This window comes from Melanerpes formicivorus, unplaced genomic scaffold, assembly GCF_026170545.1.
Source record: "Melanerpes formicivorus ecotype bairdi unplaced genomic scaffold, bMelFor1.0.p_v2 SCAF_14, whole genome shotgun sequence".
Lineage (NCBI taxonomy): Eukaryota > Metazoa > Chordata > Aves > Piciformes > Picidae > Melanerpes > Melanerpes formicivorus.
The window spans coordinates 18,961,070-18,976,159 of NW_027142366.1; the positions used below are offsets into that span (position 1 = coordinate 18,961,070).

Below are 15,090 nucleotides of genomic sequence, written 5' to 3' on the forward strand. Positions count from 1 at the left end.
TTCCCTTTCCTTTTCCCTCCTTTTCCTTTTCATTCCTTTCCCTCCTTTTTCTTTTCCCTTTCCTTTTTTCCTTTCCCCTTTTATTCCCTTCCCTTTTCCTCCCTTTCCTTTTCCCTTCCATTTCCTTTCCCCTTTTCCTTTTTTCCTTTTCTCTTGTTTTCTTTTCCTTTTTTTCATTTCCCTTTTTCCTTCTCCTTTTATCCTTTTCCTTTTTTCCTTTTCCTTTTTTCCCTTTCCCTTGTTTCCTTTTTTTAATTTAATTTTTATTTCCTTTTTTTCCTTTCCTTTCTTTTCTTTTCCTTTCCTTTTTTTTTCTTTTATTTTTCTTTTTTTTTTCTTTCCCCCTTTCCCCATTTCCCTTTCCCTTTCCCTTTCCCTTTCCCTTTCCCCTCTCTCTCCATGATCCATGGAACAAGGCATGTTCAGGTTCCCCCAGCTCATGGGAAGGAGGTGGGAGGGTGCATCAGGCCCCCAAAATTCCTCCCTGCCCAGGGCCGCTCAGGGCAGGGCTGTGCATCCCGGCAGGAAGCTGGGGTGGAGGAGAAGGGGCTTGAGCCATCCTCCTCTTCCCAAAGGACACGGTATGTCCCGAGGTGCCACAGCCCTTCCTCGGGGCTGCGATAGTCGGGGGGGGAAGCAAAACACATCACCGGGAGGCCAGGAGAGAGCAGGGGTCCTGCCCATCTCCGCTGGGAAGACCTCTTGGGCCCCGTTGGTTTCCCCCTTCCTCCGTGGCCGCGGTGGGGTTGGGAGCTGCGGGGGGGCGGCCGATGCCCTGCGAGGTGTCCCCAAGCTCAGCAGCCGCCCGCTGCCCGCCCTGTGCCCGCGCAGGACCTGCACAAGCTCAAGTCGTGCCAGCTGGCGCAGTACCGGGACCTGACGGCGCAGAGGCTCTCCGAGTCCGACAAGCTGCTCTATGTGCTCGACGGGGACGCGGCCGTCGCCCGCCACATGAAGCACCCCCAGGGGGACATGATCACAGAAGAGTTGAGTACCGGCCGGGGGCGGACGCGGCTCCAGGGGCTCTGCTCAGCTCCTGCCTGCAGCTGCCGGGGGGGCACCGCAGCCTCCTCTGCATCCCAGTCCTCGGACACCTGACCCCGGGCAGGTGTGGAGCAAGCCCAGCTGCACGCCTGCTGCTGGCAGCTGTGCAGGAAGCGTGGTGAGGTGGGGCCTGCCCACCCTGCAGGACCATGCTCTACCCCGGCCCCAGTCTGCCCTGAGCTGGCAGATGTGAAACCTTTGCCCTCTCCTCCCCAGCTGATTGCACAAGGCAGCTGCTGCCAGCCTGTGTTGCCATCCTCACCTTTCCCCTCTCTGCGGTCCCTCAAGGACAGCCCTTCCCACACCAATCCATGGGGGCCTGGGAGAGGATCACCTCCAGCCACTGATGTAGTGCTGGCCCAGGGGCACACTCTCCATCTCCCCCTCACCCTTCCCCTCCTGCAGCATCCGGCAGCTGAAGGAGCGAGTGGCCAACCTGCGTGTGAAGCACAACCAGATCTACAACTTCCCCCTGCAGCAGAACATTGAGCCCCAGGTCAACTGGTCCACAGTGATCGAGGAGAAACAGGTACCAAGGGGTCCCTCAGGACCACTGCCTGGCCAGTAGCACCAGCCAGGCAGCACCTCATTCATCTCCCCATGCAGAACCTCTTGGCAACCTTCTTGGCAGCTTTCTAGTGAGAGCAGCAGAGAGCATGGGCAGGAGGAGGGGGCTGGGTGGCAGAGGAGGGTGCAGAGGTGATGGGACAAGGGCAGCTGCTGCAGAATCAGTGCTCAGAGTGGCACCACTGGCAGCAGCCCAGCTGAGAAATGAGAAGCTCCAGAGGATCAGAGGGCCGTGGGGAGTTGCTCCTTCAGGGGATGGGCTCCTAGGCTCAGCCTGGCCATTGACCTCCTGGTTGAACTTGGGTAAACCTCTGCCCTTCTCCAGCTGAGGACAGAGCTCACACTCCCTCTCTGGGCAGCATGCTCCAATGCTCCACTGTCCTAGAGTGGAGAAACTTCTCCTGACCCCCAGTCTGTGCTTCCCCCTGCAGAGGTCACCTCTCCTGTGTCTGCCACACACCAGCCCACAGTGCCCAGCTCCCTTTCCTCATTGGCCTTGGAAGGATGCTGTTAGGACCCTCCAAATCCTTCTGCTCCCCAAGCTGAACAAGCTTCAGCCTCTCCTCTTGTGTTCTTGGGTCCTTGCCAGGCACCACCTGCTTTGGGCTCTACTCTGGGGCCCTCATGTTTGATTTTGTCCCACTCCCTACACCCTTCCAGCCTGAAAAGGGTTAAACCCCCCCAGACTGGCTCTCCCGTGGTCAGTTTCACCCACATGCTCCTGGGCACCCTCATGAGACCAGCCCAGCTCCCAGAGGAGTTTCCTGTGCCCCACTGCGTTCCCCCAGGGCTAAGCCAACCCCTGTGCCCCACAGGACGCACTGAGCAGCAAGGGCTTCGGCACCGACCTGCCGCTGGTCAACAGCCAAGTGGAGGAGCACAACATCTTCCACAACGAGGTCATGGCCATCGGCCCACACATCACCAAGGAAGGCAACAAGGTCAGCTCCCTGCCCCCTGCCTGCTGCCCCAGCCCTGAGCTGCTGCTGAAGCTGGGGGCGCTCCAGCATCCTACCTGCATCCAGTGCCACTGTCCTACAGCCTGGGCCAGGCTGGGGGAGCAGCTAGGTCCAGGTTGAACCTCAGAGCTCACAGGATCAGAGGATGTTAGGGCATTGGAAGGGACCTCCAGAGATCTTCCAGACCAAGCCCCTGCCAGAACAGGAGCATAGAACCCAGCACAGGGCACACAGAACACATCCAGACAGGGCTGGGAAGGCTCCAGAGCAGGAGACTCCACAACCTCTCTGGGCAGCCTGCTCCAGGCCTCTGGCAGCCTCACAGTGCAGAAGTTCCTCCTCCTGCTGAGGTGGAACCTCCTGGGCTGCAGTTTCCATCTACTGCCCCTTGGCCTATCCCAGGGCACAGTGAGCAGAGCCTGGCCCTGTCCCCTGCCTCCTGACCCCCAGCCCACAGCTCTTGAGAGACATTGATCAGATCCCTCTCAGCCATCTCCTCTCCAGACTAAGCCCCCCCAGGGCTCTCAGCCTCTCCTCCCCAGGCAGTGCTCCAGGCCCTGCAGCATCCTTGGAGCCTCCCTTGGGCTCTCTGCAGCAGATCCCTGTCCCTCCTGAGCTGGGGAGCTCAGCACTCCACATCAAGTGGTAGCTTTACAATGAGGCTAATCCCACAGCCCCCACATCCTTCTCCACCATCAAGCCCCCACCAGACCACCACTCTCCGTGCTCCTAACTCTTGCTCTGCTTCTCCTCTGTTATCAGGAATGCCTGGATGACTTCCAAGCCAAATACCAGAAGCTGCTGGTAAGAGCCCTCTGGGGTGCTGGGGGGCAGGGCACCAGTCCCTTGCCGGGGTGGCCAGGCCATGGCCGCAGGACGCAGGGAGCAGACCTTTGGGCTGAGCTCTCTCCCCTCTCGGCAGGCTGGCTCCCAGCAGCGGCAGCAGGACCTGCACTCCTTGCAGGACTACATGCAGCGCTGCACCAACAAGCTGTACTGGCTGGATCAGCAGGCCAAGGACAGGACCCACTACGACTGGAGTGACCACAACCTGGACTACCCCAGCCGGCGCCGCCAGTACGAGGTCAGTGTGCCCCCAGCCTGGCCCTGCATCTGCTGCTGCCACAAACACAGACTGGTTTGGGTTGGAGAAGCCCTCCCAGAGCATCCAGTCCAACCAGCAGCCCAGCCCCACCATGGCCACCAAACCCTGGCCCCAGCTGCCATGGCCACAGGGCTCTGCAACCCCTCCAGCCATGGGGACTCCACCACCTCCCTGGGCAGCCTCTGCCAGGCCCTGACCACTCTGGCACCAAAGACATTTGGCCTCCTCTCCAACCTCAGCCTCCCCTGGCACAGTTTCAGGCCATTGCCTCTCCTTCTCTCCCCTGAGCCTAGGGAGCAGAGCCCAAGCCTCAGCTGGCTGCAGCCTCCTCTCAGGGAGCTGCAGAGAGCAAGGAGGTCTCCCTCAGCCTCCTCTTCTCCAGGCTCAACACCCCCAGCTCCCTCAGCTGCTCCTCCCCAGCCTTCTTCTCCAGACCCTTCCCCAGCTTCGTTGCCTTTCCCTGGCCCTGCTCCAGCTCCTCAATGTCCTTCTCAGAGTGAGAGCCCCAAAACTGAACCCAGGATTTGAGCTGTGGCCTCCCCAGTGCCCAGTACTGGGGCAGGATCACTTCCTTTGAGACAAGGTGGGGATGAAGCTGGGGAGCAGACTGGGGGTCAGATGGGGGCAGGAAGGGTCCTTTTCCCTGTGCCTCAGTTTCCCCTGCTCCATCATGAAGCACTTTGAGATGTGAAAGCACGTGGGTAGAGAGGTTGGTTAATCCTTTCCTCCACAGCTTCCTCATCCTCCTCTGCCTTATTGCCTCTTGGCAAGAGCCACATCTTTAGCAACAGCTGTAAGGGAAAGGAGCAGTGCAAGCTGCAGTAGGGGAACACCACCCCTTGTGTCTTGGGGAGCTGCTCAGGCCTTTGCAGAGTAACTTGGCCCCAGGGCACAGCCAGAGTCACCTCTGCTTTCCTGGGGCTCAGTGTCTCCCCTCTCTCCATCCAGAACTTCATCCACCGGAAGCTGGAGGAGAAGGAGGAGGCCATCAACAAGCTGCATGCAGATGGGGACCAGCTGCTTGCCCAGAACCACCCTGGCAAGAATGCCATCGAGGTGAGCACCAGGGATGGCTCCCACCTTTCCCCCAACCCTGGAGGACCTACTCAGCCCTTCTCCAGGGTGGGACCTGGTGCCAATGTGCCTCTCCACTTCACTTCCCGGAATGCCAAGTGGGAAGAGGTCTGCTTCACCTGCAAGTGTGCAAACACCTCCAGAGGTGCTGAGATAAAGCTGAGGAGCTCTTCCCATTGTCCTCATTCCTGTGGTGGTTACCTTGTGCCTGCCTACAAAGGATGGTGGCAAGTTCCACCTTTGAGAGGGAGATGGACACAAGACCACAGGATTTGCCACCTCTCTTCCCCCAGCCCTGTGTTCCCATCAGGGCTTTGGACTAGCTCCCCACTGTTCCCATCCTAGCTTGGACCTCAGAGCACCTGGGTGGTTCCAGAGGCAGCCAAGGAGCTGTTTGCTCAAGGTGGAAGCTGGCACTTGCTGGTGGGCAGCTGGGGCTCACCTCTACCAGAGGCTGTGCTGCTAGCACCCAGCTCCCACCCCTGTGTTACAGGCTCACATCGAGGCAGTGCATGCTGACTGGAAGGAGTACCTCAACCTGCTGATATGTGAGGAGAGCCACCTGAAGTTCATGGAGGACTTCCACAAGGTACCAGATGTCTGGGGGCAGCCAGGTGCTGCTGCTGGGCTGCAGGAGCTTCCCAAATCCAGACTGTTGCTGCTCTGGACCCAGGGCAGAAGAGGATCTGTGGGGCTTTAAAGGCTGGAAGGACCACCTTGAGCTGGTGGAACTCAAGCCATGATTGCTCAGGCACCCAAAGGTCACTAATGGCTTGGCCAAAGCATGACTGGAGTACTGCCTCCAGTCTGGAGCCCCTATTGCAAGAGGGATCTGGAGGTGCTGGAAGGTGTCCAGAGCAGGGCCAGGAGGATGAGCAGAGGGCTGGAGCTGCTCTGCTGTGAGGACAGACTGAAGGAGTTGGGGCTGTTCAGTCTGGAGAAGAGAAGGCTCCCAGGTGACCTCATTGTGGCCTTCCAGGATCTGAAGGGGGCTGCAGGAAGGCTGGGGAGGGACTGCTCAGGATCTCAGGTAGTGATAGGACTGGTGGGGGGGTGGAATGAAGCTGGAGGTGGGGAGGAAGTTCTTCCCCATGAAAGCAGTGAAGCACTGGAATGGGTTGTCCAGGGAGGTGGTTGGGGCCCTGTCCCTGGAGGTGTTTAAGCTCAGGCTGGATGAGGCTGTGGGCAGCCTGATCTAGTGTGGGGTGTCCCTGCCCATGGCAGGGGGGTTGGAATTAGATGATCCTTGTGGTCCCTTCCAACCCTGACTGATACTGTGATACTATGATACTATGTCTGGCACCTGCTCCAGTGCTGAGGTTCAGGAGCCCCAGCCTGCTGTTGGCATCCCTGCCTGCAGCCCAGCAGAGGCATCTCACAGAGGTACCTCACCCCCAGAGCAAGGCATGGGAAGACCTTGCATGCTCTGCCCAGAAGCAGAGCAGGTCCAGGTGGGGAAGTGACAGCTGCAGAAAGCTGAGTTGTCCCTGAGGGAGCCCTGTGTGAGGGCCCAGAGCTCAGCTGAGCTCAGCAGACAGATGTCTGCTGGATAAAGGGGATCCAGCAGGCAGGGAGGCTCTGCTGGGAGCAGGTCAGGCTGGATTCCTCTCCCACAGCCTGGGCGTGTTGGCGACGTGCTGAGCCTGTTGCCAAAGCTGAACGGGGGTGCCCGGCCCGGGCAGTGCCTCTCCTGGAGCTCTGCCAGAGCAGAAGTGCCCCAGGAGGTGGTTTGTGTGTGGAAGGGCTTGGCTCAGCCTTCTGCTCTGTGCTGCCAAGGGAGACACCGCGCAGCAGGGTGACGCTGTCCAAAACTGAGGGCAGGGAGAGGTGGGCAATAAGAGCTCTGCAGGAGGAGACCATGGAACAAGCTGCCCTGGGCTGTCTCTGTTGCTCTGAGCACGGCAAACCGATTCCTCACTTCCTAGGCGTCCACAAGCCCCCGGCAGCTCCTGCTGGCAGCTCCTGGTGGCTGCCCCTGCTCCGGGCAGCGGGAGGAGCAGGCTGCCGAGCTGGCTGTGCTGAGGCTTTCAGTAGGACCCCTTCTCAGCAGAGGCTTTGCCTTTCTGCAGTTTCAGAAGGACGCTAAGGACGCCCAGGAGCTCCTGAAGAAGGTGGATACAGACCTGGACCAAAAGTTCAGCCCGGAGTTCAAGGACAGATACCAGCTGGAGTCTCTCCTCCGGGAGCTGGACGTGAGTGTTGGGGCACAGGGCTGGCAGCAGCAGCACCCAGTGTCCCCATGGCACCCGTGGAAGGGCATCCCTGCCAGTGTCCCCATGGCACCCGTGGAAGGGCATCCCTGCCAGTGTCCCCATGGCACCCGTGGAAGGGCATCCCTGCAGTGTAGGCATCTTGCCCAGCTTTCCCCAGGGCAAGCAGCAGGACCAGGCTGCAGCCTCCCTCTGCCAGGCCTTCAGCTGCCTCTTCCTTCCCCTCTGGCTAGAGCTGGCCTCTCCCACGGCAGCGTAATTGTCCCTGGGCTGGTTTGTGTTTGTTCTCTCCTGCAGTCGCTGCTCCTGCAGGGTGGGAGCCTAATGAGACCTGCTGCCAGGGGAGGTGGTGGAACTTGCTGTGCTGCTGGGAGCCAGCCTGCCCACTTGGGAAGGGCTGTGCTGAGCCCAACTGCTGGCCCAGCCCAAGCCCAAGCCCAAGCCCAAGCCCAAGCCCAAGCCCAGGCATGCTGCAGCAGGCCCAGCTGCTCCACGTGTCCTGGAACAGCTGATAGATAGAATCACAGAATGGGTTGGGTTGGAAGGGACCTTAGAGAACATCTGGCTCCACCTCTTCTGGCACGCACAGGAACATCTTCAGCTAGCCCAGGTTGCTCAAAGCCCCTCCAGCATGGCCCTGAATGCTTGGAGGGGGCATCCACAGCCTCTCTGGGCAACCTGTTCCAGACCCTCACAGTGAACAGCTTCCTCACAGCTAATCTAAATCCTTCTCCTGCTGGTGCTCTGTCCCACTCAGCACCAGGGCACAGCCACCTGCACAGCTGGAGCCGGCAGAGGGCTGCAGCTAGAGCTGCAGCTGGGAACAGGGCTGTCCATCACCATGCCCCAGCTCAGGCCCTGGCACAGGCTGCCCAGGGAGGTGGTGGAGTCCTCATCCCTGGAGGTGTTCAAGAACCCTGGGGCCATGGCAGCTGGGGCCAGGGTTTGGTGGCCATGGTGGGGTTGGGTTGATGTTGGACTGGATGCTCTGGGAGGGCTTTTCCAACCCAGAGTTCTGTGCTTCTGAGCAGCCAGGCAGGTGTGGACCCCAGACTAGGGAATGGTCATCACTGCCTGGTGGCTGCTGCCCAGGCATGGGCAGGAGCACAGCCCCAGTGCCAACATGTGCTCTGGGGGCCAGGAAGGCCAATGCCATTCCAGGGTGGAATAGAAGGGCTGTGGTCAGTAGATCAGAGAGGTTCTCCTCCCCCTCTGCTCTGCCCTGCTGAGGCCACAGCTGGAATCTTGTGTCCAGTTCTGGGCCCTTCAGGTCAAGAAGGACCTCAGGGAACTGCTTGAGAGAGTCCAGTGCAGAGCCATGAAAATGATGAAGGCAGTGGAAGATCTTCCTCATGAGGAGAGCCTGAGGGAGCTGAGGGCTCTGTAGCCTGGAGAGGAGGAGCCTGAGGGTGACCTCCTTGCTGGTGATAAAGCTGTGCAGGGTGCTGCCCAGAGGCTGCAGCCAGGCTCTGCTGGGGGATGCCCAATGCCAGCACCAGGGGCAGTGGTGGAAGCTGAGCCACAGGAAGTGCCATGGAAACAGGAGGAAGAATGATTCCCCTGTGAGGGTGAGAGAGCCCTGGAGCAGGCTGCTCAGGGGGGCTGTGGAGTCTCCCTCTCTGGAGCTATTCAAGACCTGCCTGGATGTGCTCCTGTGTGACCTGCCCCGGGTTCTCCTGCTCTGCCAGGGGGGCTTGGACTGGATGCTCTCTCGAGGTCCCTTCCAGCCCCTGACACTGACTCTGTGAACGAGGGCACAGCCCCAAGCCTCAGCCTGGCTTCGGAAGCGGGCAGCAGGGCACAGGGGCAGCTGGTGCAGAATCCCAGGGCAGGCTCCGGGAGCTGCTGCCAGCAGCGCAGGCGAAGGCAGAGCCCAAGCCTGGGCCAGCAGCACCGGGAGGAGCTCCTCCCCGGCCGGCAGAGCCCCGCGGCTGATGTTGGTCTTTGCCCTGCGCTAGGACCAGGAGAAGGCCCTGGACAAGTACGAGGCGGTGGTGAAGTCCCTGCAGGAGCGCAGCCAGCAGGTCCTGCCCCTGCGCTACCGGCGCCAGGCACCGGCACAGCACATCCCGGTCGAGGCCCTCTGCGAGTATGAAGGCGAGCAGGTACCAGCCCCTCATCTGCCTCACCTCCTCACCCCCCTCACCTCCTCATCTGCCTCACCTCCTCATCTGCCTCACCTCCTCACCTGCCTCACCTCCTCATCTTCCTCATCTCCTCATCTTCCTCATCTCCTCATCTTCCTCATTTCATCTTCCTCACCTCCTCATCTTCCTCACCTCCTCATCTTCCTCACCTCCTCATCTGCCACACCTCCTCACCTGCCTCACCTCCTCATCTTCCTCACTTCCTCATCTGCCTCACCTCCTCACCTCCCTCACCTCCTCATCTTCCTCACCTCCTTATCTTCCTCACCTCCTCATCTGCCAGACCTCCTCATCTTCCTCACCTCCTCACCTCCCTCACCTCCTTGTCTCCCTTACCTCCTCATCTTCCTCATCTCCTCATCTTCCTCACCTCATCTTCCTCACCTCCTCATCTTCCTCACCTCCTCATCTGCCTCACCTCCTCTTCCTCACCTCCTCATCTTCCTCAGCTCCTCTTCCTCACCTCCTCATCTTCCTCAGCTCCTCATCTTCCCCATCTTCACCTCTTCATCTTCCTCATCTCCTCATCTTTCTCACCTCCTCATCTTCCTCACCTCCTCATCTTCCTCACCTCACCTTCCTCATCTTCCTAACCTCCTCATCTTCCTCACTTCCTCATCTTCCTCACTTCCTCATCTCCTCGTCTTCCTCATCTCCTCATCTTCCTCATCCACGTCATCTTCCTCATCCTCCTTATCTTGCTCACCTCCTTGTCTCCCTCATCTCCTCATTTCCTTCATCTCCTCGTCTTCCTCATCCCATGAGCAACTCCAAGGAGCTGCAGGGCGCTGTCTCTCTGGGGGTCACTGGGGATGGAGAGGAGCCTGGGAATCATAGAATGGTTTGGGCTGGAAGGGAGCACAAAGAGCATCAAGTTCTGACCCCCCTGCCACAGGCAGGGACCCCTCCCACCAGCACAGGCTGCCCAAGGCCTCATCCAGCCTGGCCTTCAACACCTCCAGGCTTGCATCCTCCAGAGTCTCCCTGGGCAGCCTGTGCCAGAGTCTCCCTGCCCTCATGGGAGTATTTATTCCTCATGTCTCATCTCAGTTCAGCTTCTTCCAGCTTGAAGCCATCACCCCTTGGCCTGTCCCCCCATGCCTTTGTCCAAAGTCCCTTCCCAGCTCTCCTGGAGCCCCTTCAGGTACTGGAAGGTTGCTCTGAGATCTCCCTGGAGCCTTCTCCTCTGCAGGCTGCACAAGCCCAACCCTCCCAGCCTGGCCTCCCAGCAGAGGGCTTCCAGCCTCCCAGCACTGCTGTGGCCTCCTCTGGCCCTGCTCCAGCAGCTCCCTGCCTGTGCTGTGCTGAGGCCTCCAGAGCTGCCCCAGCCCTGCAGGGAGGTCTCAGCAGGCACAGCAGAGGGGCAGAATCCCCTCCCTGCCCCTGCTGCCCACACTGCTGGGGAGCAGCCCAGGCCAGGCTGGGGCTGGGCTGGCAGCACTCAGTGCCAGCTCCTGGCCAGCTCTGCACCCCCAGCACCCCCAAGGCCTTCTCCACAGGGCTGCTCCCAGCCCTTCACCCCCAGCCTGGGTTGGTACCAGGGGGTGCCATGCTCCAGGACCAAAACCTTGCCCCTGGCCTTGCTGAAGCTCATGAGGGTGGCACTGGCCACGAAGGAGCAGCTTTCAGCTGTGTCCAAGCGGTGCTGTGCCCTGCAGGGGGGAGAGGGTGAAGGTTGTGCTGGTGGGAGGTGGCAGAGCAGGTTTGACAGCTCAGGAAGGGTCTGGGGGAAGGCAGCAGGCTCAGCCTGGCTGTCACACAGCCTGCAGCAGGTTGTGACATCCTGGCTCTGCCACGTTCCCATGCCCCCTGTGCAGGGCTGGGAGGATGGCCAGCAGAGCTCAGCCCTCCTGCATCCCCCAGCACCACCAGAGCTGCTGGCTGGGGCTGGCTGAGCTGCTGGGACAGTGAAGCCAGCAGATAGCAGGGCAGCAGCGGGGCCTGGGGAGGAGCAAGCAGCTCCAGCTGACTCCAGCCTGCCTCTCCAAGGGGAAAGCCCTCGGCAGGGCCTGGCAAACCCCTTCTCCTCTCTGCCCAGCTGGCAGCCTGCTTGCTGGGGCTGGGGCAGGAGGATCCATGGCTTCGTGCCTGGCAGCTGAGGGGAGGTGGAGCAGGCACAGGAAGCTTTGGCAAGGAGCAGGCACAGGGAGAGGGGACTGAGTGAAGGGCTTGGTGCCGGTCTTGCCTCCCTGGGGCTGCTGGTGTGGATGGAGCAGGCTGGGTGGTGGCTCCTGCCCTGCTGCTGTGACCAGTTCTTGCCCCCCTCCCCCAGGGCCAGATAAGCCGAGGAGCCCTCTACACCCTGCAGAAGAACAGTGGAGACATCTGGGAAGTGGCAGACAGCTCAGGAGAGAAGATCAGTGCCCCGGGGGTCTGCTTCATGATCCCACCGCCTGACCCCGAAGCCATAGCGCTGGCAGACCAGTAGGTGCCCCCAGGGTGCCGTGCTGCAGCTTCCCACTGCCACAGCAGCCTCTGCCCTCACCCCCACCAGCCCCAGGCTGTGCCACCAGCACTGCTGAGGGCCTCCTGCCCTCCTTCCCCTGCTCACAGCCTCCAGCTCCCTCCAGGAGGGCCTCCTGCCCACCTCCTGCTTGCACACGAGATCTCCCCTGGCAAAGTTCAGAGCCATCCCTGAGCCCCCTCCCCTGTGTGGGGGCAGCCACCCCTCCCTCAGCAGGCAGCCACCTGCCACTGCTGCCCCTCCCCTGCTCTCCCCCCTCTGGGGCAGACACCTCACCCTCTGCCAGCACGGGCTGAAGGTGCCTTGAGGGACCAGCTCCTGTGAGCCCCTCCAGAGCGGCATCCTCCTCCCTGGAGCAGCACTGGGATGGGCTAAGGAGGTGATGGAGGAGCTGAGGGCTGGCCTCATGCCCACCCCTCCCTGTCCTGTCCTGCAGGATTGCTGACCAATACGTGGCCATGAAGGAGAAGACCTCCAACTGCAAGAACATCCTGCAGCAGCGCTACGAGGGGCTGAAGGCCGACAGCATTGGAGGTGCAGCTCTGCAAGGGCTCCTGCAAAGGGAGGGCTCCCCAGAAGGGCTGCTCTAGCCCTGACCTTAGGGGGTGGCCTGTCTTAGGAAGGGGTCACAGAGGGCTCCCCACCTCCTGAGGGTCCTGGGGAGCACGGAGTTGGGATGGGCGCAGGGGCAGGGCAGCCAGGCAGGGCTGGGGTGGCGGAGGGGGATGTGGGTTTGGGGCTCAGCAGGAGGCTGGAGCCCAGCGGCAGCCTGCGAGCAGCTTTCACCTGGTCCCTCCTCGTTCCCCAGACGCTGCATCGGTCCGGGGTCGCCAGCTGCTGGCAGGGCTGGAGAAGGTGAACAGCGACCTGGAGAAGCAGGAGAAAGCCATCACAGCCAACCTGCGGCCGCCGCTGGAGCAGAGCCGTGCGGTGCAGGACAGCGCCGAGCGCTCCAAGGACCTGAAGGTACCGCAGGACAGCTCCCGGCGCTGCCCCGGCGCGGCCCCCAGCTGCTGCCGGCTGTGAGCGCTCCTGAGCCCAGCAGCACCTGGGGAGGGAATGATGCTGCCAAGGCAGACGGGCAACAACCCTTTGAGAAGGCAAAGAAACCTTTGGCCTCCCCCAGATGGGTTATGGAAAGGTGGAATGGGGAAAGATGATGGCTGCAGAGTATGGGCTGGGCTCAGGGGATCCAGAGGAGGCCACCAAGATGCTCAGAGGGCTGCAGAACCTATGGGACAGGCTGGGAGAGCTGGGGCTGTGCAGCCTGGAGATAAGAAGGCTCCAGGCAGACCTCAGAGCAGCCTGAAGGGCTCCAGGAGAGCTGGGGAGGGACTTGGGCCAAGGGCTGGGAGTGCCAGGCCCAGGGCCAATGGCTTTGAGCTGGGAGAGAGGAGGTTTAGGTTGGACATTAAGAAGTTCTTCAGTGTGGGGTTGGTGGAACACTGCAGCAGGTTGCCCAGCGAGGTGGTGGAGGTCCCATCCCTGCAGACATTCAAGATCAGACTGGATGTGGCTCTGAGCAACCTGCTCTGGTTGGAGCTGTCCCTGCTGCCTGCTGGGGCCGCACTGCATCCCCTCTAGGGATCCCTTCCCACCCAGTGCATCCCATGGCTCTGGGAGGGGTGGGAGCCCTCAGGTTGTGATCCTGTGCCTCTTCTGAGAGCAGCAGGGACATTAACTCTGCCACCACCCTGACCAGCTCAGAAAGGAGCAGGAGAGGACGAGGTGCAGGGCACACAACTCCTCCTGGTGGACCTGCCCTGCTCTGCCCTGCCCTGGCGCTGGCCTCCTGCTGCTCCTTTCCTCTCCTTCAGCCCCTAATTAAGGCAGGCTCTGTGCCACAAACCTCCCTGGGGTTTGGAGGAAGTTCTGTTCCTGGTTGCATCACCTGCCAAGGGCTGTGTCAAACCCCAGGTGCCACCACAAGTGAAAGTGAATTGCTGCAAGTGCCTGCAGCTGCCCAGGCAAGGGTTCAGCTGGCAGGCTGCAGAGCCCACAGGTCCAGAGGAGTCCAGCACTGTGCTGACAGAGCTGCAGGAAACCACTCCCCAGCTGGAGCTGCCATGCTCAGGGCGGGCAACACTGCCCCAGGAGAGAGACAAGTCACAGGAGCACAGAATTGGTTGGGGTGGAAAAGCTCATCCAGTCCAGCACCAACCCAGCCCCACCATGGCCACCAAATCCTGGCCCCAGCTGCCATGGCCACAGGGCTCTGCAACCCCTCCAGCCATGGGGACTCCACCACCTCCCTGGGCAGCCTCTGCCAGGCCCTGACCACTCTGCCACCAAAGACATTTGGCCTCCTCTCCAACCTCAGCCTGCCCTGGCACAGTTTCAGGCCATTGCCTCTCCTTCTCTCCCCTGAGCCTAGGGAGCAGAGCCCAAGCCCCAGCTGGCTGCAGCCTCCTCTCAGGGAGCTGCAGAGAGCAATGAGGTCTCCCTCAGCCTCCTCTGCTCCAGGCTCAACACCCCCAGCTCCCTCAGCTGCTCCTCCCCAGCCCTCTTCCCCACACCCTTCCCCAGCTCTCTTGCCCTTCTCTGGCCCTGCTCCAGCTCCTCAATCTCCTTCCTGCAGTGAGGAGCCCAGAGCTGAACCCAGCACTCAAGCTGTGGCCTCCCCAGTGCCCAGCCCAGAGGCACAATCCCTGCCCTGCTCCTGCTGCCACCCCACTGCTGCTCCAGCCCAGGCTGCTGCTGCCCTTCTTGCCCCCCTGGGCACCCCCTGGCTCCTCTCCAGCTGCTGGCCCCCAGCACCCCCAGGGCCTTCTCTGCTGGGCACTTTGCAGCCACTCTGCCCCCAGGCTGGAGCCTTCCTGGGGTGGTTGTGACCCAAGGGCAGGACCCAGCCCTTGGCCTTGTTGAACCTCATCCCCTTGGCCTCAGCCATGGCTGCAGCCTGGCCAGGGCCCTCTGCACAGCCTCCTGCCCTGCAGCAGATCAACTCTGGCACCCAGCTTAGTGTTGTCTGCAGAAAGTCAACTCAAAATATCCTTTGTCCCATACAGGGCTGCTGGGAGCCCTCCTGCCATCAAGGAGAGGCCTTCAGCCCTGCCCTCCCTTCTCACCCTGCACAGCCCAGGGCCAGCTCCCTGCAGCCCCAGGGTTAGCTCCCCTGCAGCCCCAGGGTTAGCTCCCTGCAGCCTCCAGGGTTAGCTCCCTGCAGCCCCAGGGTTAGCTCCCCTGCAGCCTCCAGGGTTAGCTCCCCTGCAGCCTCCAGGGTTAGCTCCCTGCAGCCCCCAGGCTTAGCTCCCTGCAGCCCCCAGGCTTAGCTCCCTGCAGCCCCCAGGCTTAGCTCCCTGCAGCCTCCAGGGTTAGCTCCCCTGCAGCTCCCAGGGTTAGCTCCCTGCAGTCCCCAGGCTTAGGTCCCTGCTGCCCCCAGGGTTAGCTCCCTGCAGCCCCCAGGGTTAGCTCCCTGCAGCCCCCAGGCTTGGCTCCCTGCAACCCCCAGGGTTAGCTCCCTGCAGCCCCCAGGGTTAGCTCCCTGCAGCCCCCAGGCTTGGCTCCCTGCAACCCCCAG

At 61.3% G+C, this 15,090-nt stretch overlaps 1 protein-coding gene across 1 annotated transcript in view; it reads left to right on the forward strand.

Annotated features, from left to right (window-relative positions):
* PPL (periplakin) overlaps positions 1–15,090 on the forward strand; it is a 54,241-nt gene that overhangs the window by 23,856 nt on the left and 15,295 nt on the right. The window contains exons 3-14 of the mRNA XM_068147280.1: positions 832–986; positions 1,450–1,573; positions 2,427–2,552; positions 3,333–3,374; positions 3,493–3,654; positions 4,624–4,731; positions 5,243–5,338; positions 6,819–6,941; positions 8,918–9,064; positions 11,379–11,530; positions 12,007–12,104; positions 12,379–12,536. Coding sequence (XP_068003381.1) covers positions 832–986; positions 1,450–1,573; positions 2,427–2,552; positions 3,333–3,374; positions 3,493–3,654; positions 4,624–4,731; positions 5,243–5,338; positions 6,819–6,941; positions 8,918–9,064; positions 11,379–11,530; positions 12,007–12,104; positions 12,379–12,536 — 1,491 coding nt within the window. The remainder of the gene's footprint in view (positions 1–831; positions 987–1,449; positions 1,574–2,426; positions 2,553–3,332; positions 3,375–3,492; positions 3,655–4,623; positions 4,732–5,242; positions 5,339–6,818; positions 6,942–8,917; positions 9,065–11,378; positions 11,531–12,006; positions 12,105–12,378; positions 12,537–15,090) is intronic.